Source organism: Megascapheus bottae, chromosome 2 (genome assembly GCF_031878675.1).
Source record: "Megascapheus bottae isolate mThoBot1 chromosome 2, mThoBot2.hap1, whole genome shotgun sequence".
In the NCBI taxonomy this organism is placed as follows: Eukaryota; Metazoa; Chordata; class Mammalia; order Rodentia; family Geomyidae; genus Megascapheus; species Megascapheus bottae.
In genome coordinates, this window is record NC_143510.1 from 57846413 (window position 1) to 57870932 (window position 24520).

The 24520-nt window shown below is 38.8% G+C and overlaps 1 protein-coding gene across 1 annotated transcript in view; it reads right to left on the reverse strand.

Annotated features, from left to right (window-relative positions):
- Window positions 1-5814: 5814 nt before the first annotated feature.
- Window positions 5815-24520, reverse strand: part of C2H12orf56 (chromosome 2 C12orf56 homolog) — a 43293-nt gene continuing 24587 nt past the window's right edge. The window contains exons 7-13 of the mRNA XM_090353616.1: window positions 21317-21423; window positions 20156-20245; window positions 15201-15321; window positions 11685-11759; window positions 10337-10411; window positions 8850-9028; window positions 5815-5944 (exon numbers count right to left, since the gene is read on the reverse strand). Coding sequence (XP_090209742.1) covers window positions 5815-5944; window positions 8850-9028; window positions 10337-10411; window positions 11685-11759; window positions 15201-15321; window positions 20156-20245; window positions 21317-21423 — 777 coding nt within the window. The remainder of the gene's footprint in view (window positions 5945-8849; window positions 9029-10336; window positions 10412-11684; window positions 11760-15200; window positions 15322-20155; window positions 20246-21316; window positions 21424-24520) is intronic.

The window sequence follows — 24520 nt, forward strand, 5'->3', positions numbered from 1 at the left end:
GTATAAATGAGTGCCAATGGCTATCTACTTAACCTCCTAGCTCCTTAGGAGACTGAGATTTTAGGATCATGCTTCAAAACCAACCTAGATAGGAAAGTCATGAAAGATTCCATGTAACTAGCAAAAAGCCAGAAATATATATATATATATATATGGATTAGTAGTAGAATGCCAGCTTTGAGCAATAAATAAATAAAATAAAAAATAAAAGAAGCCAAGGGACAATGCCCCAGGCCCTGCATTAAAATCTCAGTACCAGCATAAGAAAATAAGAAAGCAAAGAAAAGAGGAAAGGCAAGGCAAGGCTCTCAAACTTTCAGACAACATCCAAGTATTGCCCCCACACTCTGTGCCAATGTCAGAGATAGATGGTACATTTTCCCTTCTTCTCTGACTCTTGAGTTGCCCTAGTTGGAACTTGATAAATATGAAATAATGCTAATAATAGTCCTCCTCTGAAGGAATGAGGACTTGAGGTTGCCAGGATACTAACATTAGTTTTGCTGCAACAAACAATTTGTGTATTTCAGTTTGGGTGTCACTTTAGTTCTTGGATCAGATCCAATTCACACACTCACAGACACACCCACTCCCATGCTTTGTTCTAGAACCACTGCATATATTTTTTAGAGAGAGCTTACTCGGCCTCCTTAAAAATGACTGTTTCATGTCATCTTTTCCATTTTGTTTACACTGAATCATCTAAAGTCAGGCTGGCAACTGGATCCTGTCTTGAGACTTGGCACTGAGGAGTCATTTTATTGTGTTGCAATCCCCTACTCACAATGTCAGCCAAATTGTGTCATCTGGTTATAAAACTACTATCCAGTCTTCCAACTTTTTTCAGTAAATGTGATTATCTCAGAAGTTTTGTTTCTAAAATGACTTTGTATGCTTTCAGGAATAAATGGAACTAATACAACGAAATCGTAGCACAAGGAGTTTTCTCACACCTAGATTTATAAAGTAGATATTAAAGACAGAAAGAAATATGATTTGATTTTGAAGGTTTATAGATTTTAGGGTTTGAGGATTAATGCTGATAGAATATCACAAATACAGGGAAAAATGAAAAGGAGACAAGTGAGATAAAACCAAACTAGGAAATTTCCATATAACAAAGGAAATGATCCATAAAATGGAAAGAGATGGAATAAGATAAAAACTGTTGCAAATCATATTGATAATAGAGTAATATTCAAAACAGATAAGGAGTTCATTCAGTTCAAAGCAAAAGGATGATGTGATTTAAAAATCAGCAAAAGCTCTGATCATATAAAATGATATTTATCAAAAATAATTCTAGGTGGGGCCAGGAGTTTAGCCTAGTGGTAGAGTGCTTGCCTAGCATGCACGAAGACTCAGGTTCAATTCCACCGTACCATATACATAGAAAAAAGGTCAGAAATGATGCTGTGGCTCAAGTGATAGAGCTCTAACCTTGAGAAAGCCCAAGGACAGTGCCCAGGCCCTGAGTTCAAGGCTCAGGACTGACAAAAAAAATAACAATAATAATTCTAGGCAATAGAGTTGTTTCTTTGTTGTTGCTTTTGTTTTCTGTTTCTCTTGTTTATCTGTCTTTGGGAGAGCAAAGAGGGCACAGAAAGGGGCAAAGTGAGAAATAGGGCTGGAGTGTGGCCTAGTGGTAAAAGTGCTTGCCTAGCATGCACAAAGACCCTGGGTTCAATTTCTCAATACCACATACATAGGAAAAGCTGGAAGTGATGTTGTTGTTCAGATGGTAGAGTGCTAGCCTTGAAGAAAGCCCAAGGACAGTGCTCAGGTACTGAGTTCAGTCCCCAGAACTGGCGCGCACGCGCACACACACACACACACACACACACACACACACACACACAAAATGAAAAAAATACAGCAGTGATATGAGACACTTGAAAATGAACTATAACTTGTGGGTGGGGATGGGAGGAAAAAACTGGGAGAGAGCAAGGGAAGGGATGGCATTGTCCAAAAAGAAATGTACTTATTACTTGACTTATGCAACTAACCCCTCTGTACATCACCCTTATAAAAACAATTTTTTAAAAAATGAGCAGAGGGCCAGGTGCCAGTCACTCATGCCTTTATCCCATTTACCAGGCTGAGATCTGAGGGCTGACTTCAGTTAACCACCAAAAACTAAAAGTAGTTCATCTGAGCACTATTCACAACAGCCAGGCAATGGAAACAATCCAGATGCCCTACTGCAGATGAATGGATACAGAAAATGTGGTATATATACACAATGGAATTCTACATAGCCAACAGACAAGATAAAATAATGGCATTTGCAGGGAAGTGGATGAATCTAAAGCGAATCATGTTGAGTGAGACAAGTCAAGACCAAAGGAACAAAAAGCGCATGGTATCCTTAATATGTGGCTATTAGATCCAAACAGTACAAGAGCGAGGACTCATTATTCATGTACCCAATGCTATGGACATCGTATTGGAAATATAAACATAACTACATAGACATAAAAACCTATGACCCTATAGACATAATGTTTTATTACATAGATTAATATGTATCTATGACATATAAACCCTCAGCCTAATTTTAATTATGGTCTAAAATCTAAGTGCCATTGATTGTATATAGAGAGTCTCTTCCTAAATACTTGTTTGTTCAACATGTCATTTGAAATATGATGTAAAAATCAATGTTAATAAACTATTTAATAAATTTTTTTATTTAAAAAAAGCCAAAAGTGAAGCTCTGGATCAAGTAGGAGGGTACTAGCCTTGAGCAAAAATCCCTGAGTTCAAGCTCCGGAACCAGCACCACAAAGTGAAGAGAGGAACAAAAAACCTGAAGAGATATATTTCCAAAGAAGGCACACAAATATGTGAACAACAGTTACATTCAAAGACACCCAACATCTCTAATCATCAGGGACACATAAATCACAGTATGCTTTCACTGCTCACTGCCAGGACAGCCATTATCAAAATGACATAAAATAATGAGGGTGACCAGGATATGAAAAATTAGAATCTCTGTGCACTGTCGGTAGGAATGTAAAATGATGCAGCCATCCTAGAAAACAGTATAAAGACTCCTCAAAAAGAAAATTAGAAATTGAGCTGCCACATAACCCAGCAATCCAAAATTATTTAAAACAGGATTTCAGAAATTTGAATTTGTGTGTTCATTACAGCATTATTAATAGTGGTGAAGAAGAAACAGCCTGAATGTCTAATAAAGACATAAAGAAAATAATAATAAATATGCAACCTATGGTGAATAGGCAGCCTTAGAAAAAAAAAAGTAAAGTCTGTTATATACGACAGCCTGGATTTTGAGCACATTATACTAAGTAAAATAAATTAGTCACAAAATAAACAAATACTGCATGTTCACACAAATATGAGACCAAAAGTAATCAAATTTAAGGAAGCACAAAGTAGAAAGGGGTTCTTAATAGGTAAAGAGTTTCAGCAATGCAAAATGAGAGTTCTTTTTTTTCCATACATTTTTATTGTAATTAATAGAAGGGTTACATTGTATTCACCAGATAGAAGGTGCATTACTTCACAAACATTGATACCCTTTCTCATGTCTTGCAAAATGAAAAAGTTCTAAAGATCTGCTATGTGAAAAAGTACATATATTTTTGACAAGGTATATATACCTAAAAATTTTTGGATAGTTTCCTTTTTAAAAATGAAATTGTGTGTATTTGAGGCAGACAACATAATAACATACATAATGTAACACAATAATTGCTTTAGTTAGTAAAATTAACATATGCAGTATTTTTAACAAATCAGTGTTCCATGGTGATGCCATAATTGGGTCTTTCTCTCCTTAATCCACTTATGCCCTCTGGTGGTTATAGTTGCCAATGGAAATAAAATACTCTATGATTATAAATATATGCTTTCCAAAACATTTGTAGAAGGGCAGTATAGAAGACAAGATAAGTTTCATATAGAAACAATGTTATATGGGCTGGGAGTTTGGCCTAGTGGTAGAGTGCTTGCCTAGCATGCATGAAGACCCAGGTTCGATTCCTAAGTACCACATACATAGAAAAAAGCCGGAAATGGTGCTGAGGCTCAAGTGGTAGAGCTCTAGCCTTGAGAAAGTCCAAGGACAGTGCTCAGGCCCTGTGCTCAAGCCCAGGACTGGCAAAAAAAAAAAAAAAAAAGAAAAAAGAAACAATGTTATATGAAATGGCAAGTATTCCAAGACAGCCTGGGAAAACTCAACATTTACAATTATCACATAATTTACAATTATCACATAATTTACAATTATCACATCCATATTAGACAAATGCCCTACCACTGAACTATACTCCTAGTTCAAACACGTCTGGTTTTTGTTTTTTGGTTTTTTTTTTGCCAATCCTGGGGCTTGAACTCAGGGCCTGAGCACTGTTCTTGGGCTTTCTCAAGGCTAGAGCTCTACCTTTTGAGCTACAGCACCACTTCCAGGTTTTTCTATGTATGTGGTACCCAGGAACTGAACCTGAGTCTTTGTGTATGCTAGGCAAGCACTCTACCACTAGGCCAAACTCCAGACCCCCAAAAGTCAGTTTTTACATCAACTGTATACAAAGCTATATAAACACTGAATCTAAGACACCATCTTAGAAAAATCAGTAACAATCAATACAAATGAGATCATCTGTGAGATTTATCATTATAAAATTAAATATTATGGAACCAGTTAATAAAAACTGTTAAGTCTTCTCAACAAACGTTAACGTTACACGCAAAGGCAAGTCTGGCCAGGGATCTTTGAGGTAGATTTTTCCTCAATTCCTAGTAAGTTTGAATGGAAAGCCTATTTCCTAGGTTCCTGGAAGTCCAAATTCTATATAATTCACAAAGTTAAGTATTTGCTTGGTTAGTTCGTAGCTGTAGGATAGAACAGAGATTATTTTTTAATAGTGTGGAGAGGCATAACCACTCAAAACAATGTCTGCTCAGATGGACTCAGAAATGCCTGAGGCAGAGTGACAGAATACATTTCATTTTGTCAGAGAAAGGCCAGCCTTCTTTCCCTGTGACAGATGAGGAACTGGCACTCTGGTGCAGCTATGTGTTTGTTCTCTTGTTCCTTCCTCCATGGATACTTGATCACTAGGACTTGAACAGGGGGAGAAGGCTTTTGTCCTATTCATTGTGTCTCTGTAGTTTATACTTTCCACAACAACCTTTCTCTGGTGGTTGCAGTTAATGGCTTCACACCACTAACCATTATGACACCAACAAAACACCAGGTATTAGTTTCTTTCTGTGGGCTTAATTTCATTTTGTAGATTTTCATATCTTTAAAAACTTCTCTTCAAGGGCTGGGAGTTTGGCCTAGTGGTAGAGTGCTTGCCTAGCATGTATAAAGACTGGGGTTCAATTTCTCAGTACCACGATACATAGAAAAGCCAGAAGTGGTGCTATGGCTTAAGTGACAGAGCCCTAGTCTTCAGGGAAAAGCCCAAGGATAATGCCCAGGCCCTGAGTTCAAGCCCCAGGACTGGCAAAAAAAAAAAAAAAGAAAAAAAATTCACAAACTTTTCTTCATAAGAAATGCTAGTTTTGTTTGTTTTGTTTTTGTTTTGTTAGCACCACTTCTTGTATTCAGAATGGATTAGGATGTTTTTTACTGAGTAAAATTTCTCAAGATATATTGTATTCATAAACTGCTTTGTTAAATGGCAACTCCCTTATATAACTACTTAAATAAAAACAAACAAAAACCAAGTGATAAATTGTTTTGTCTTCATCCCGACAATTCAGGTGACCAGGAACTCCTTTAAAGAAGTTTCTTATAAATATTAACTTCCACTTAACATTTTTATGTCCTTAAAAATGTTTTACACATTGTTCCTGTTCAATCAATTTCAGAACTTCATGAAAGAGCTGAGTGGTCGGCTGGGCAATTGGATAACACCATGGGAGCCTCTTTTCCAAGGCTGGCATGTGAATGAAGTACCTGCAATTATTTTTTTAAAAAAAGAAAAAAAGGGGGGAGGAGGAGGGGAGGGGAAGAAGGGAAGAAACAAACAAACAAAACAGCTTTAAGATTAAGAATTTTCACACTGGTCTCATCAATACAGTCACAGTCCCTGGCACAGGATTGTGGTATGGGAATCTTAACCACAACCTTCAGTCAGCATTTTCACCTCTCTCCTCCATTAAAAAAAAAAAAGTGACCTAGAAAAATCTTTGATACATGGTGACTTTCTGCTCCCTGAAGCACTTTACTTTAGCAAAGGAAATGAATTTCATTAATAATGTATTAGCCACTCAAAGCATTACTGAGGAAGCCAGGACTGTCCTCAGCACAGCAAGTTCTGAGGCTCCAGCTTCCTGGTTTTTCTACCAGTACAGAGTAGGGAGCTGATAGCAGGGACAAGGAAAGAGGAAGGGGTGGTTTTTATGCCCAGGGCCTCTGTAAAATGATAGGAAAAGCCCAGGAAGAGACAGAACTAAGTCTTCAGATAACTCAATGGATATCATAAAAGAATGGTTCTCAGCCCTGAGTTCTGGAAAGCTTTTTTAAAAACACTGCCAAGGGGGCCTGGAGTTTGGTCTACTGGTGGAGTGCTTGCCTAGCACGCATGAACACCCTGGTTCGATTCCTCAGTACATAGAAAAAAGCCAGAAGTGGTGCTGAGGCTCAAGTGGTAGAGAAAGTCTAAGGACAGTGCTCAGGCCCTGAGCTCAAGCGCAGGACTGGCAAAAAAAAAAAAAAAAAAAAAAAACCACTGCCAAGGACCTACTCCAGATAAACGGAAACAAATTTTATATACGAGACCAGTATTGTGATGTGCATGCATGCATGTGGTACTGACTTGAACTTGGGGCCTAGGACACCATCCCTGAGTTTTTGCTCAAGGCTAGTGCTTTACATTTGAGCCTCAGCTCAACTTTCAGTTTTTTGGTGGTTAATTGCAGTCCCAATGACTTTTTTTTTTTTTTGGTGGATCACAGGGCTTGAACTCTGGGTCTGGGGGCTATCCCTGAGCTCTTCAGCTCAAGGCTACCCACCCTAAACCTTAAGCCACAGCCCCACTTCACCTTTTCTGGTGGTTAATTGAAAATAAGAATCTTACAGTCTTTAGAGCTCAGACTGGCTTTGAACCATGATCCTCATATCTCAGCCTCCTGAGTAGCTAGGATTACTGGCGTTAGTGTGCCTGGTATCTCAATGACTTTTCTACTTGATCTGGCTTTGAACCATGATCCACAGATCTTAGCCTCTTGAGTAGCTATCTGGTTTGAGGCCAGTATTTTTAATAGTTACTGAAATATTTTAAAAGTAAGTCGAAAACCAGTTCAAACTTAAGCTGGGGGCTGGGAGTTCATGCCTGTAGTCCTCAGACTGTGACACCACTTTTGCCAGTTATCCTGATTTTTATATATTAATAATTTTAAAAAACTGAATGTCATATATGCTATACCATGGATAAACCCTAAAACCATCCTAAATAAAAGGCATCACACATAAAAAAGGCCATGTTTCCAGGTGATGTCATTTAGACAATCCATAAAGATAGAAAATAGATTAGTGGTTGCTAGAGGCTGAGTGAGGGAAGAATGAGATGTACTTAACCAGTACTGAGTTTCTGTTGGGCTAATGGCAATGTTCTGCAGTTCAATAATAATGATAGTTATAACCATTGTGAAAAGTATTTTAAAACTCACTGAATTATACACTATTTCAGGCTATGTGAGGTTTTCCTTACTACAAAGGAAAAAAGATGCTGGGCACAGTGGCTCACGCCTGTAATCCTAGCTACTTAGGAGGCTGAGATCTGAGGATCAAGCTTCAAAACCAACTGGGGCACTAGAAAACGCAAAGTGGGGCTGTGTGGTTCCAGGGGTAGATTGGTAGCTTTGAGCTGAAGAGCTCAGGGACAGCGTCCAGGCCCAGAGTTCAAGCCCCATGACCCCCCTCCCCCCAAAAAAAAGAGGAAAAAAGGGAGGAGAGGCTAGGAGTGGGAACTAAACTATTGGGACCAGCTCAGAGCCAGGCAAATCACTTTTATGGTATATGAAATGTACCGTATAGTGGAACACATATGAAGCAAAAATAAAGTCTACCAATAGGGATGAATTTTATTTAAAAGCCAATCTAAGGCCAAAGTGTAGGTCTTCACATCCTTTGTATCTCCCTCCAAGCTAATGACAAAGCTGTGCTGGCTGCATTCTTTTTATCTGAAGGTAGACAGGACATGGGTTTCTCCTTCAGTACTAATGCAGGTGTGCTGCTAAGGGCACTTGACTTTGCCAGCCTTTAAATAGAAGTGGCACCCCTGAGGTGCAAGAGAAAAGGCTGGCTGATGAAACCAGCCTCCTCTGCTTTTGTCAGAATGAGAGAAGGGAAAATGAAACAAGAAAAACAGAGAGGCATTCATTGTTCCTCCTTTATGAGGTTTTTTTCCAGTGACTCAAGTAAATTTACAGTCCATAATTTTGATCACCACACAAAATTTGTTGCCCTTAAGTATAGCAGAATAACAATTATTTCAACTTCTGTGAGATGATGGATTTAAGAAAAGACAGTGAATGAGAATTAGCTCTTCCAAGAGTTTCACTAGTGATTTTTGGCCTGAAAGTAACCATCAAAGGACAATAATTCTTACAATTTTCTCCTATCCTATCTTGCCTCTGATCAAAATATATATTCAAATATATTATTATAGTCATATTTGTGATATTCCTATATTATTCAAATATATTTTATTTATATAAAAAATACATTCAAATATATTCAAAGCAAAGATAGAAATGTCCACCACTTGATCTTCTGATGGTTGGACTATGGTGCAAGTTTGCATGAAAATCAGAAATGAGCAGTTTTGTTGCAGATTAGATGCAGACAGTTCTTTTACCTGAATTCTTCACTGTAGTCATTGCTAATATACTCAGCAAGAGTCTTGCTGTACTTCAGGCAGCTCTTGAGGATATAAAATTGCTGGTACAACAGCACTGCCTGGCACGGACTCAGCAGCTGAAATGAAGCTGAAAGCCCCTTCATGACGCGTTTCACAATACTGGCCACAAAAGTAATCTAGACAAGGAAAATGTGGTTATATGTAGGTTACATGTCACCCACAAAGGCCCCAAGTTTAGCTGAAGCCTCATTTGCAAATCTGCTTGAAACCTTCAACTATACACCTACATATTTGTATTATATCTCACTGAAACAGTACTCTGAAATACCAGATAACAGACCCACTGGGGATGTCATGTTATAAGTTCCCTCCTAGCCTCGTGTTTCAGCTAGCAAAAACAGTCCAAGCTTGTTTGTACATTCAGCGCATACTATAGTTACTTTACTTGCAAATTTCTCTCTGCCAGCCTCCTGCCCTCTATTTAGAACTGGGTTAATATGGAAGCTCTAGATGGGGTCAGTGATCCTTTCTCCTTTGCTATCTTTGATCCTAACATGCTTCATGGTGACAGGCAGGAATCAGCTCTAGAGGTTGATCTAAGGACAGTGCCCAGGCCCTGAGTTCAAGCCTCAGCACTAGCCAAAAGAAAAAAAAGAAAAAAAAAAAAGGAACTCATCAAAATGAAAGCTTAGTGTGGATAACTATCCTTTGAAGACATTTCCAATTAAATATATGGTGATTATGGTGATTATGAATGAATAAAGAGAAATTTGGTTCAGGGAGGTGGAATGAGATTTTTTTAGAATTCAGCATGTGTTTTGACAGTTATTCTGCATCCTTGTTACCCTTATAGCACTTGCAGTCTGTTCAGAGAAAAAGCCATTATATCAGTCATGATGAATTGGATTATACAGCAAACCTCTCAAAACTACCAATGCTTTACACAGAATAGAATAGGTTTATTATTCGTTCTCAGGATATGTTCCCATGGTTCAGTATGTTCACTGTAATTAGTGCCGGAAGCTAGGGGAACAGTCAGTCTCCATGCCAAAGGAAAGGGAAATGTACAGAAGCCATGCACTGGTTCTTACAGCCTCTGCAGTACAAAGGGTTCCTCCTTATACATGGATTAGTTAGTTCATTGTTCATATGGATAATAGGTAATGGATATATCATAGATAATAGATAATTCACTGGAGTAAATTCATTATTAAAGGCAAGTTTGTTATAAAAATAGTTCACATCTCACCTCAAATGTATTCTGGTTTCCTTAAAACCAAATCATGTTTAAGATATTTCAGTACCCTATTTCAGATCTCAAATGTAAAACATTTTAATCAAATAATAGGATTATCGAATTGGTATTTTGTTTGTTTCATAAACCTGATCACATCATAGAGAAAATTTGTGTTTTATTGATTAAGCACAAAAATATCTGTTTAGGTTTAAGTGGTAGTATTTTTTTTTAACTTCTAGGTACTTACTATGGTAGGACAACTTTGTAGAAAGGACATCATCCAGCTAATAGCAAACTTCGTTGATCCCAATCCAAGATTTCCCTAAAAACTCAAGGAAATAAATTATACTTGTTAAGTTTAATTTTTATCTAAAAGGATACCTATTCTCAAATGTTTATCTTGATTAAATCAGGATTTATAAAATGAGCTAGATATGCATTTAAGAGCAAAGACCTGCCAGGTGTGGTGGTTCACACCTGTAATCCTAGCTACTCAGGAGGCTGAGATCAGAGGATCTCCATTCAAAGTCAGCCCCGGCTCATTAACCACTAGAAACCTGGAAGTGGCACTGTAGCTCAAGGGCAGTACCCAGGCCCAGAGTTCAAGCCCCACAACCGACAAAAAAAAGAAAGGAAAAAAGGCAAAGACAGTGTAATTTAAATGTGTGTGGTAATCACAGTACTGTGAAGGTTGAAGTAGGAGGATCAAGAGTTTACCCTATGTCTGGGGCCGCTCTTTAGCTGAAGGCTATCACCCTACCCTTGAGACAAGCCCACTTCCCATTTTCGAGAGGTTAATTGGAGATAAGAGTCTCAGGTCCTTTTGTGTCCAGGCTGGCTTTGAACCTTGATCCTCAGATCTCAGCCTCCTAAGTAGCTAGGATTACAGGAATGAGCCACCAGGCTTGACTCCAGTCTCAAATTTAAAAAAATAATAAAAGCGGTCAGGTGCCAGTGGGTTATGCCTATAATTCTAGCCACTCAGGAGGCTGAGATCTGAGGATTATGTTAAACACCAGCCCAGGCAAGAAAGTCCATAAGACTGTGATCTCTATTAGTCACCAGAAAGGCCAGAATTAGAGCTGTGGCTCGAGTGTTAGAGCACTATCCTTGAGTTTCTGAAGCTCAAGGATGGCACCCAAGCTACGAATTCAAGCCCCAGAACCCACAACCCCCCAAAAAAAATTGAAAAAGAGAAAAAAGGTGGTAGTATTTAAATCAACTGGTTTTGGAGACCTTCTTTTTTTGCCCTTGCTTGTGGGACTTAAATTCACAGCCTGAGAGCTGTCCTTCAGCTCTTTCACTCAAGGCTAGCACCCTACTACTTGGAGCCACAGCTCCACTTCTGGTTTTCTGGTGCTTAGTTGAAGACAAGAGGAGTCTCATGGATGTCTCCTGCCTGGGATGTCTTTGGACCTTCATCCTCAGATCTCAGCCTCCTGAGGATTCAAGATTACAGGTGTGAGCCACCAACACCCAGCAATGCGCTCTTTAATACAAGCTTCTCTTGTATCCTGTTAATCATTATATATGTGTATGTGCATGAGTATGTATACATAATCACATACGATATGTAATAAGAATGTGTACTATACCTGCTGAAAGACAAGAAGTATCTCATATAAAAGTGCTGTCGCTGTATCGGTGTATTCCCAGATAAGCTTCTGTAACTAGAAATTTCAAGAGTAATCAATACAATAGAACAGGCTGAGTCAGAAAAACAGTCGTTTCTTCTGGTTTCATTTAATACTTCTAAAAGATTTTAAACTAAAATTGTAATTAATATGGTGCATTTTTCTATTGCATTCTTAAGAAAGTGAGTCTCATACAGAAACTAAGGGGCCATTTAATAATGGTAAAAAAAAATAGGTCAGGGAAAGGAAACATAATGGCTCATAGAATGCTAGCACATAACTACACATTAATTTGCAAAATCAGTGAGATCCACAAAGAACTGGGATTTCTTCTGTAGTATAAAGGTCTTAGAAACATCTGATTGCTCTCAAGAACTCAAGACAATTGGAGAGCCTATCTTGTGGACCATCACTCTGAACGTGAGAATTCTATTTGGGGAAGAGCTTCAGTTTGAAATGCCCTTCTCTCTTAAGCCTTGGACTCAAAATTTAGATTCTCTCTTGATGGCCACACTAACTTTCCATATGCAACAGATCAGACAATCCAAATGAATATTAGACTGGTGTATTCTGTCCAATAGATACTTTCATTTGGAAACACCATTGGTAAATCAAGTTAAAAAAAAAAATTCCCCCTTTGAGCCTATCTTCTTGTAATTCCCATCTGAATCAGGCCATGATCTAAATGTCATCTCATCTTGATACTTTATTTTCACTTAGTGCAATTTACTAAGAACTTCTGACATCTTCTTCCTTGACACTTGTCATGTTTCCTCTTTGCTTCATGACTATATTCAACACATTTGCATAGACACTGTGTTAGGTCTGGGAATGTAATGAAGAACAACATAGACATAGTCCTTGCTTAGGGACTAAACAATCTAGTTGAAAAACTGATAGCAGTTTAGCAATCAAATAAACGAGTAGATAGCTCAAAACGGAGTCAAATGTGATGACAGATAAACAAAGGAAGTTAAGAGAGCTCATGGGCTGGGAATGTGGCCTACTGGTAGAGAATTTGCCTGGCATGCATGAAGCCCTGGGTTTGATTCCTTTGTACCACATAAACAGAAAGAGCTGGAAGCAGTGCTACAGCTCAAGTGGAAGTGGTAATCTTGAGCAAAAGAAGCTCAATGAGAGTGCCTAAGCCCTGAGTTCAAGCCACAAGACTGGCAAATAAATAAAGGAAGGGAGGAAGGAAGGAAGGAAGGAAGCAAGCCCAGCCAGGCACGGTGGTTCATGCCTATAATCCTAGCTATTCAGGAGGCTGAGATCTGAGGATCAAGGTTCAAAACCAGCGTAGGCACTAAAGACTGTGAGACTCTTATCTCTGATTAACCACTAGAAAACAGGATGTGGGGCTGTGGCTCCAGGGGTAGGGCAATAGCCTCTAGCTGAAGAGCTCAGGGACAGCACCCAGGCCCAGAGTTCAAGCCTACTGCCCTACCCTTGGAGCCACAGCCCCACAAAAATAAATAAATAAACAAACAAACAAACAAATAAATAAGGAGGGCCAGGAGTCTGGCTTAGTGGTAGAGTGCTTGCCTAGCATGCACGAATACCCAGGTTTGATTTCTCGGTACCACGTATTTAGAAAAAATGGTGCTATGGCTCAAGTGGTAGAGTTCTAGCTTTGAGAAAGCCCAAGGACAGCACTCAGGCCCTGAGTTCAAGCCTCAGACCTGGAAAATAATAATAATAATAATATAAATAAAAAATAAGTAAAATGGAGAGAGCTCTAAAGAGGGAAGCTTCCATCTAGCCTGTGTCATCTCTCATCTAAACTTCAGCACTAGCTTTCTTGATTTATTTATTATTTTTCTTGTAAAACAAGTTATTAGCCAGGACTATAGTAATGCACACCTATATTCTCAATAATTCCAGCCTGGATTATGCAGCAATACTTTCTCAAAAAAAAAAAAAGTGAAAGAACCATTAGGATGTTGTTCAAGGCTGGCCTTGAACTGACTCTCTTCCTGCCTTAGCTTCCCAACTGCTGGGATTACAGGAATGTACCACCACACCCAGAATGTATTAGCTTCTTAAACAGTTCTGCCTATCTGTATCTTGAGTCTAACTCTAACCCTAATCCAGTGAGTGAGTTGAAAATAGTTGGCAGACACGTCACATACAGACTGTAATTATACATTCATGAGTATTTGATTAATGTCTGTTTCCCATTACTTTATAAACTACTGAAGCAAAGAATGTATCTGGGTTTTTTTGTTTGTTTTTTGTTTTGTTTTGTTTTGAACTCAGGGCCTGAGCACTGTCCTTGGGCTTTTCTCAAGGCTAGCATTCTGCCACTTGAGCCACAGCACCACTTCCAGCTATTTTCTATGTATATGAAACTGCGGAATTGAACCCAGGTCTTTGTGCACGCTAGCCAAGCACTCTACCACTAGGCCAAACTCCTGGCCATATTTTTTTTCTTTTTCTCCTACTTGTGCAATCTGCCTAACACAGTTTGATGTTTGTATGTGCTCAGTCAATATTTTCTGAATAGACGAGTTTTCTAAAACATAATTCTAATTGCATGTTCAAGAACTATCAAATCATGTTTCATCTTTTAAAAACATGTATGTTGACTTGTTTTTTTAAAAAAAAAAACTCTAGAAAATGGAAAGTGGGGCTTGGCACAAGGGTAGGGTGGTAGCCTTCAGTTGAAGAGCTAGGGGACAATGCCCAGGCCCAGGGGTAGGATGGTAGCCTTGAGCTGAATAGCTCAGGGACAGTGCCCAGGCCAAGTCCAAGCCTCCTGACCCACAAAAAAAAAATCCTCATAATAAGCTGATTTATTCTGTAAGAAAACACACTAGACAGTTTGATATTTCTCATGATTTACTATAACCTCCCCCCCCCAAAAAAAAATAGCTCAAGCTGGGAGCAAGTCCTACAGTGTTTTACATAAGTAGAGAGATCGTAAGTTAAATCCCAGGTTAACCCTAAAATTTCTAAGACAGTACTGGTACTTTTTGCCATTTGCAACCTTAATATTAAATTAATATATATCAATATTATAATCTTTTAGTCTGACAGAAACAGATTTATATAATTTCTAAAGAACACTATTTCCCTCAGTTGATATATATATATATTTTTTTTTTTAATTTATTTTTGTGGGTCGTGGTATTGAACTCTGTCCCTGAGCTCTTCAGCTCAAGGCTTCTGCTCTACCCCTCAAGCCACAGGTTAATTGGAGACAAGAGTTTCACATTCTTTTGTGCCTAAGCTGGCTTTGAACTTCGATCCTCAGTCTCCTGAGTAGCTAGGATTACAGGCGCGAGCCACCTCAGTCGGCATCTCAGTTTATATTCTTAAAACATATAAAAGGTATATAGTAACATTTACAGAATAGTTATGTGAGCTCTTAGGTTAGTAACAAAACATTTACTCTTTGATTTATTTCCATGTTCTATATCATCATGAGCCACATTATAAACTATATTTAATCTATTCTCAAAATGTTCATCTCACCTCAGCATCAAAAGACATTTCAACTAAAGTTGAATCATCCACCTGGATGTCAAACAAGGAACAAGATTTTGGAATTTGAGGCTTACTAATTAAAATGACCAAGAGATTAAAGAGAGTTCCCCTGAAAAATAAATTAAAAGATCACTAATTAGTCAGGTTTTAAAAGGGAAAACAGTAAATTCAAACATGCACACACTTCTTAACTGATTTTTGAGCCCTTGAACTGGCAGAAAAATATCTGGAATGAGAAATAGATTATTTTTTTGAAGTAAGAAATGTAAGTGAAAATGCAATTTCTGATCTTTTTTTTTGCTCAGAGGAAGGATATTTCTACTAATTCACATAATTATATGTCTTGATTTAAGTGAAAATTGGTAATTTCAATAATAGCAATATTTTTCAAAGGACTTTTTATGGATCAACTATTTATGGATTATTAATTATTTATGGTTTAATGATTAGATTAATTCTAATTCCAAGCAAAATTTGCAAACAAAATAGGATCTATGCTCAAAGGAAGTAGAGGCAGTACTGGGTTAAACTAAGTTGATTGGGAATTCTGGTAGCTAAACAAACCAGAAGGAAATTGGCGAGACTAGAAAGGATGGGAAGAGATGGAAAATAGGTGTAGAATCACTTAAGACAGGGCATTAAACAGTGTTAGAGGAGTTACAAAAAGAGTTAAGAAAATAAAATGGAAACAGAATGTGAAGCTAAAAACTTTTAAGAGGAAGCTTGTCCATAAATCATATGCCAATAAATGCATTTATGGCATAAAAACCACTTTAGGGTCCAGGAGTTTGGTCTAGTGGTAGTGTGCTTGCCTAGCATGCACAAAGACCCGGGTTCAATTCCTCTGCACCACATACGTAGAAAAATGCCAGAAGTGGTTCTGTGGCTCAAGTGGTAGAGCTCTAGCTTTGAGAAAGTCCAAGGACAGCGCTCAGGTCCTGAGCTCAAGCCCAGGACTGGCAAAAACAAACAAACAAACAAACACCTTTAAAAAGGTGATTTCTCTACATCTTACACATTTTATTTACAGCATATATATTTATCTTAATTTAAATATTTTATAATTTAAAAGACTAAGGAAAGAACAGCTTAGAATAGAAGAAAAAAGACAGAAAAGGAGAAAGGAAAAAGAAAGGGAAGAGAATGTTGGGTGTGGTGGCTCATGCCTGTAATCCTAGCTATTCAGGAGGCTGAGATGGCAGTTCAAAGCCAGCCCAGGCACTAAAGACTGTGAGATTCTTCTTATCCATAGTTAACCACTAGAAAACTGGAAGTGGCACTGTGGCTCAGGGAGTAGGGGGTAGCCTTGAGCTGAAGAGCATAGGAACAGTGCCCAGGCCCAGAGTCCAAGCCCCATGATCACCAAAAAAAGAAAGAAAGAAAGAGAAGGAATTAGAAAGGAAAGATATCAACAAAAGTGAAGCGGCTATTTAACATAACATATTATCAAGCAGCTTAGAGGCAGAAAAGTTGTAAAATAATTTAAAGGTGGAACTTCATATAAAAATTCTCTGTATCCATAAGCACTCTTTTCATAATGGGATGCTATAAACAATAGTTGTTAAGTAATCCTAGAGGCTTCCTACTCTTCTTTTTTTTTTTTTTTTTTTTTGCCAGTCCTGGGCTTGGGCTCAGGGCCTGAGCACGGTCCCTGGATTTTTTCTCAAGGCTAGGGCTCTACCACTTGAGCCACAGCACCACTTCTGACTTTTTGCTACGTATGTGGTACCGAGGAATCGAACCCAGTCTTCCTGCATGCTAGGCAAGCACTCTACCACTAGGCCAAACTCCCGGCCCACTTCCTACTCTTTTTGCAATCATTTAAATCATTGTCGTGATCAGAAGTTCATGACAAAGAACATTTCTAACAAAAATACAATTTTCTTTCACACCCCCCCCCTTTTTTTTTTTTTTTGCCAGTCCTGGGCTTAAGCTCAGGGCCTGAGCACTGTCCTTGGATTTTCTCAAGGCTAGAGCTCTACCACCTGAGCCTCAGCACCACTTCCGGCTTTTTTCTATGTATGTGGTACTGAGGAATTGAACTCGGGTCTTCGTGCATGCTAGGCGAAACTCCCAGCCCCTTCCCCTATTTTTTTACAACTCAACAAGCAAGTAAAATTCTTCAGTATGGAGAATAAAACCTACATTGTTTTATTTCTTGGAAGAGAAAAATTGGCAGAATAGACCATGCATCTGAGCTATTTAAAATGGCTAGGCTTATTTTTAGAACAACCTTTAAAAATCACCAGAAGGGCTGGGTGTGGTAGCTCATGCCTGTAATCCTAGCTACTCAGGAGGCTGAGATCTGAGGATGATGGTTCAAAGCCAGCCCTGCACCATAAGACTCTTATCCCCAGTTAACCATTAGAAAACTGGAAGTGGTGCTGTGGCTCAAGGGGTAAGTCAGTAGCCTTGAGCTGAAGAGCTCAGGGCCAATGCCCAGGCCCAGAGTTCAAGCCCCATGACCAATCAAGAAAAAAAAAAAATCACCAGAAAAGGGGCTGGGAATGTGACTTAATGGAAGAGTGCTTGCCCAGCATTCATGAAGCCCTCTGTTTGATTCCTCAGTACCACATAAAGAGAAAGAACTGGAACTGGTGCTGTGGTTCAAGTGGTAGAGTGCTAACCTTGAGCAAAAGAAGCTCAAGAACAATGCCCAGGCCCTGAGTTCAAGGACCCCAGGACTGGCAAAAAAAAAAAAATCACCTGAAACTCCTTTCAGAATAAAGCATTTCCAGGGGCCGGGAGTTTTGCCTAGTGGTTAAAGTGCTTGCCTAGCATGCATGAAGACCCGGGTTCGATTCCTCGGTACCACATACATAGAAAAAAGCCAGAAATGGTGCTGAGGCTCTAGTGGTAGAGCTCTAGCCTTGAGAAAGTCCAAGGACAGTGCTCAGGCCCTGAGCTCAAGCCCAGGACTGGCAAAAAAAAAAAAAAAAAAAAGAATAAAGCATTTCCAGATATTAAGTTTAAATTGGCATTCTGTTCACTGGTATATTTAATCAAAGTCCTTTATTTTCAGTAACAGTTCTTTTAAAGTTAAGAGAGGGAATGCTCAAATTTTCAGCCACTTACTGTGACAGCATATGAAATCATCCCTAACAATGCTGAAATATGAATATGACACATTTCAAGTATACAGCAACATGGACCGAGCTAGTAAGATCTCCACTTACGAAAACAAAAGGGAATCTGCTAAAATGAATAACACCTTTTTTATGTTCTTAAATGGAATTTAAGCCAACATACCTAATTTAAAATCCACTAAGCCAATAATTTTAATCAAAATGGTTCTTTCATCCTGACAATAGACTTCCATAATTGACATTGCAGGCTTAATAATGGTCCCAACAATTTAATATTTTTATTATTCAGATAGTTACTATTTCCACTGTGTGAATTTCAGATACAGGTTTTGAAGAGCAAATTAGAGTCTTGTTTTTCAGTCTATGCTATTCTGGAAGCCAGAATTCAAATATGGCTTTCTCTACATAATCCTTACTAAGTATGGGTAGGACCTGGGAATGTGTTTAACTATCACTGTTATGATGGCTAGATTAGATGCAAAAGGTGAAGGGGCTTTGCAAATACAATGAAGAATCTTCATTAACTAATCAAAAGCAAAATATTATGGGAGGAACAATAGGTTATTTACTCTGTATTCGTGTGTGTGTGTGTGTGTGTGTGTGTGTGGTGTGTATACATGCATGTATCCATGTATACTATATAGTATAGGTCTGTTCTAGGCTATGCCATCTAGGTTTGTGGGGGGGGTGTTGTTGTTGTTTTTGTTTTTCTTGGTCGTGGGACTTGAACTCTGGCCTTGGGCATTGTCCCTGAGCTCTTTAGCTCAAGGCTAGCACCTAGCTCAAGCCACAGCTCCATTTCCACCATCTAGGTTTAAGTAAGTACACCCTTGTCATTAAGGAGCACATAACCATGTATATAATATATGTGGCACTATAACTCCTGCCTTTGAAATGTGGGCTTGGGCATATCCTAGAAATTTGTAGTAGAGACTCCCTGGTTGTTAATGTATGATGGATCACTTTGTTGTTGATGTTTTTCAAGTTCACTCGACTAGAAAAAAAAGATAAAATTATATTCTGAAATGTTTTGTACCCTTAATAATTCAGAGGGACAGAGCACTCTGTGTGTCAGTGAATGTACTCATCACAGAAAGGTTAGAGACAAAGTGGTAGAGTGCTAACCTTGAGCTAGAGAGCTCAGGGACAGTGCCCATGGCCAGAGTTCAAGTCCCATAACTGACAAAGAGAAAAAAGAAAAAGAAAGAAGAAAGGTTAGAGACAAGAGGGTAATATGCTTCCAAGAGGGGTTGAGCAGAGAAGTTACAGACTTGAGAGAGTTAGGGCTACTCAACAAGAGTGGTGAATGAAGCCAGATGCCTGGTTACCCCGTAATCCTAAGTCCTCAGGAAACTGAGATATAAGGACCAAAATTCAAAGCCAGCCTGAGGAAAGTCTATGAAACTTTTACCTATAATTAAACACACTCAGAAAAAACCCAGGAGTGGAGCTGTGGCTCAAGTGGTAGAGCACCAAACCCTAAATTAAAGCTCCAATATTGGTGTAATGGAGAAGAGAGAGGGGGGCGGGTATAAATGGACTGAAACTACAAGGGCCAATGTCTTCTAAAAACAAACAATTTTGCTGTGGGGGGCGGATTATAGGGCTTGATCTCAGCCTGGGTGCTGTCTGTGAACTCTTCAGCTCAAGGCTACTGCCCTACCCTTGAGCTATGCACCACTTCCCATTTTCTAGAGGTTAATTGGAGATAAGAGTCTCAGGTCCTTTTGCGCCTGGAAAGGCTTTGAATCTTCATTCTCAGATCTCTCAGCCGCCTGAGTAGCTAGGATCATAGGCATGAGCCACCTCACCCAGCTACGAATCATTTTTAAAAAAAAAAAATAAAAGAAACTTTACTTCTTAGCTGCTAGTGTATTCAGACGTGATGATTCAATTTCTGTTTCTCTAAACATCAGTCCTAGAGTTTGTATAATTCCAATGCATGCCCTAGAAAACATGAAAAAGGAAAAATAATGGAAATGAGATGATTTCATTAAAAATTCAGAATTGCACAAATCAATAATCCTGAATATAATTGCTTTCAGATATTCATAGAGGAAAAAAGCATGAGAAAGAAATCCTTTACATCAAATTGGCAGCATTGGCTAAGCGCTGGGTGTGTGACTGCCGCATAGTAAACATTTAAATACATCTGGTGAATGAATGAATAATAGTTGCAAGTCAGGATTAAGTCATCCTCATATTTTTTGTATGCATATTTTCCCAAAATTTTCAGGATGATGACACATTATTATTATTATTTTTGCCAATCGTGGGGCTTGAACTCAGGGCCTGAGCACTGTCCTTGGACTTTTCTCAAGGCTAGAACTCTATCACTTGAGCCATAACACAACTTCCAGCTTTTTTTTTTTTTAAAGTATGTGGTACCAAGGAATCGAACCCAGGTCTTCATGCATGCTAGGCAAGCACTCTACCACTAGGCCAAACTCCTGGCCCCCACATTATTTTTAAATGATTTTAATATCTTACTTTTTTCAAACTGTTAAAGGCCAAAGGGAAACACAGCAAGAGCTATCTCTCCTTCAATCACATGCTTTGTTGTATCCTCAATCACTGGTTTCTTACTCATCCTCCCATTCAAACAAAACAAAAGGAATATTTCTTTATAGTTTAAAAAAAATCTTTGACCCTAGGCACCAGTGGCTCATACTTGTAATCTTAGCTTCTCAAAAGGCTGAGATCTGAGGATCATAGTTCAAAGCCAACCGAGCAGGAAAGTCTGGAGACTCAGCTCTATAAGCCAGAAATGGAACTTGGCCTCAAGTGTTAGATCATTATCCTTGAGCAAAAAAATCTCAGAGACAGTGTTTTTGTGTTCAAGCCCCAAGACTGGTACATGCACACACACACACACACATCTCTGGATCTTAGTTTTTAAAAATATGAGAAGCAAAACATGTCATACCATTAATCATTAATATTGTATATATTTTGTCTGATATCTTCCATTTATACTTACCATCAGAGGGAACATCTGAGTATCTAATTAATACTTACGCCAACTCATCAGCCCTTTGACTTTTATTTTGAAGTGCGTTTTTATCCTTAGACTCTGGCAAATACTCATGAAGTTTGTTCACTAGGAAATAGAAAAGGTCACTGGTCTGTGAAAGCAAATGAGAAACATAAGAAGAATTAAAATATCACCTGGTAGAACTCCCCATCCTTATGCAAAAGTATGAAAAAATTTAATTATAATAACTTTCATTAATATCATTAATATGAGCATAATCCCAATTGAAAACGCACGTTTTGCTTACAATCAGACCACTATTCTTCTGAACAGAGTAAGAGCTAAGGGATGGTGCTAAGGGATGCAATTTAAGCCTGGTTCAACCATTAATACTGAAGAGCATAGAGAAGTAAGTTTATAAACTCAGCCAAGTCAAGCTATTACCTTGGAAAATAAGGCTTCAGTAATTTCTGCTTTTTCAATGTAATTTGTCTTTCTTAAGGCTAGAGTGAAACAGTGGACAGAAAACCTCTAGTTTAAAAATACTTAATAAGCTGAGAATGGTGCAGCAAATCTCTAATTTCAGCCACGTAAGAGTTTTAAGAGTAAAGATTGCAGTTTGAAGTCAACTCTGACAAAGGTGGCATGAGACCCTATCTGAAAACAAAACAAAAGCAAGGAACAGGGACAGTGACAGGGCAGGGTAGGTATAGCTCAAGCAGTAGAGTATTTGCTTAGCATGTATGAAGCCCTGAAGTCAATACTCAGTAACACATATACACACCACACACACACTCTCTCACACACACACATACATACACACTACATACTCAATGTGAAGCACTAAAAAATGCTGCAAGATAATTTCAACACTTCTTATAATACTGTAGAGAGGTTGCCATTTCTGTCTAAATAAACACTGACTCAGTTAAACAACTACTCTTTTTCTTTTCTTATCTAGCCTCATGAGACAAACAAGCATGAAAATAATCATTGGCCCATAAAATCTAGCAAGTGGGTACTGATGAGGAGGATAATGTAATTTCTTCCTTCTTCTATTCCTCTAGTGTCACCTTTTTGTCCCCTGGAATTATCATGGCTAGTGACAAATTAGACTCTGTTTAGACAAATACATCGTGTCCTTGTTAAGAAGAGGCTGGGTGGTGATGGAAAAAAAGAAGAGGAGGAGCCAGAAGAATGCCAGACACTCTGAAAGTGCTTGGGCTTGCCCCAAAGCGTGATAAATCAGTAGATGGGTCAGTTTAGTACAATGACTCTGGAACCAGGGTCTGCCACTTATTAGCTACATGTTTGACAAATGATGTATGTGCAGTGTGACTCAGTTTCCTTGTCTCTACTTGGTCTTAGCCAAAAGGCCAAGAATCAATATTTTCCTCATATCAAAAATATGGCGAGCAGGAGTGTGGCTTAGTGGTAGAGGGCCTGCTTAGCTAGCATGCACAAAGCCCCGGGTTTGATTCCTCAGAAAAAGCCAAAAGTGGTGCTATGGCTCAAGTGGAAGAGCACTAGCCTGAGTAAAAGTGATCAAGAACAGAGAGTAGGCCCTGAATTCAAACCCCAGGACTAGGAAAAAAAAAAAAAGTAGAGTGAATATTATCATGTTGTAGGGTGGATGTCAGGAGTAAATATCAACGTTAGTAAAGCTTGACAAATGCATAGCCTTTCCTAAGTGCTTAACAAATATCCATTGTAGTGATCCACCACCTTCATACTGGTCAGGAATGTCATTCTTAAAATAGCATCTACCTACCTGCTGCAACATGGAGAAATCTCAGAAGTAACACCACAAAAGAATAAACAACATAACACCATGTCAATAGAATAGTAAGACAGGCAACACAAATGTATAACAGTAACAGAAAACATGCCCATGGTTGCCAGTAGAGTAAGGTTACTGGCTGCCCAAGGATGCAAGGTAGCCTTCTGGGATGATAATATGTTATAACTCTTTTTTGGTGGGGGATGGGGGGAAGTACTGAAGTTCATACACAGCCTCATATTTGCTCCCCACATGCACGACACCACTGTTCTGGCACTTTTGTACACCATTTTTTTTTTTTTTTTTTGCCAGTCCTGGGCTTGAGCTCAGGGCCTGAGCGCTGTCCTTGGACTTTCTCAAGGCTAGAGCTCTACCACTTGAGCCTCAGCACCATTTCCGGCTTTTTTCTATGTATGTGGTACTGAGGAATTGAACCGGGTCTTCATGCATTCGAGGCAAGCACTTTAACCACTAGGCCAAACTCCCGGCCCGATTTTTGTACACCATTTTTAGCTTTGTTTTGTTGCCAGTCCTGACTGAGGCTTGAACTCAAGGCCTGAGCATTGTCCCTGAGCTTCATTTTTTTTTTTTTTTTTGCTCAAGACTAGTACTCTACCACTTGAGCCACAGCACCACTTCCAGCTTTTTCTGTGAATGTGGCACTAAGGAACTGAACTTCATGCATGCTAGGCTAGTACTCTACCACCAAGCCACATTCCCAGTCCCAGGTTGTTGCTTGTTGTTGTTATTATTATTATTATTATTATCATTATCATTATTTGTCAGTCCTGGGCTTAAGCTCAAGGCCTAAGCACTGTCCTTGGACTTTCTCAAGGCTAAAGCTCTACCATTTGAGCCGCAACACCACTTCTGGCTTTTTTCTATGTATATGGTACCGAGGAATTGAACCCAGGGCTTCCCGCATGCTAGGCAAGCACTCTACCAATAGGCCAAACTCCCTGCCCCCCAAGTTATTTTTAAGATAGGATCTTGTTTCCTCTATGGGCACATTCCTGGAGCACAGTCTGCCTGTTTTAGGCTTCCTGTTATTGCTGAGATGACAAGCAAACACAATGCCCAACTTCTTTCCACAGAGACAGATTCCTGTGGATGTTTCTTCCCAGGGTGGCTTGGAACTATAATCCTCCCATTCTCAGCCTTACACATACGTTAAGGTGGCAAGCATACAACACTGTACCCAAATGTAGATTGAGAAAGCTAAGAGAGAAGAATATAGAGCTCTTTCATTTATCCATGTATCCATTTGCTGAACATATACCTACCTATATATGAAAGCTATGTAGCAGGTTCTATGTCAGGTAACATAAAATCTTCAGCAAAATAGACACAAGTCATGTGTCTATAGTCCCAAAACATAAAGTCAACCTGTGAAAAGGTGTTCTAATAATTAAAATTCTACCTGTAATAAAATAAAAAAAACTAAAGATGGCCCCCCAAAATGGAATTA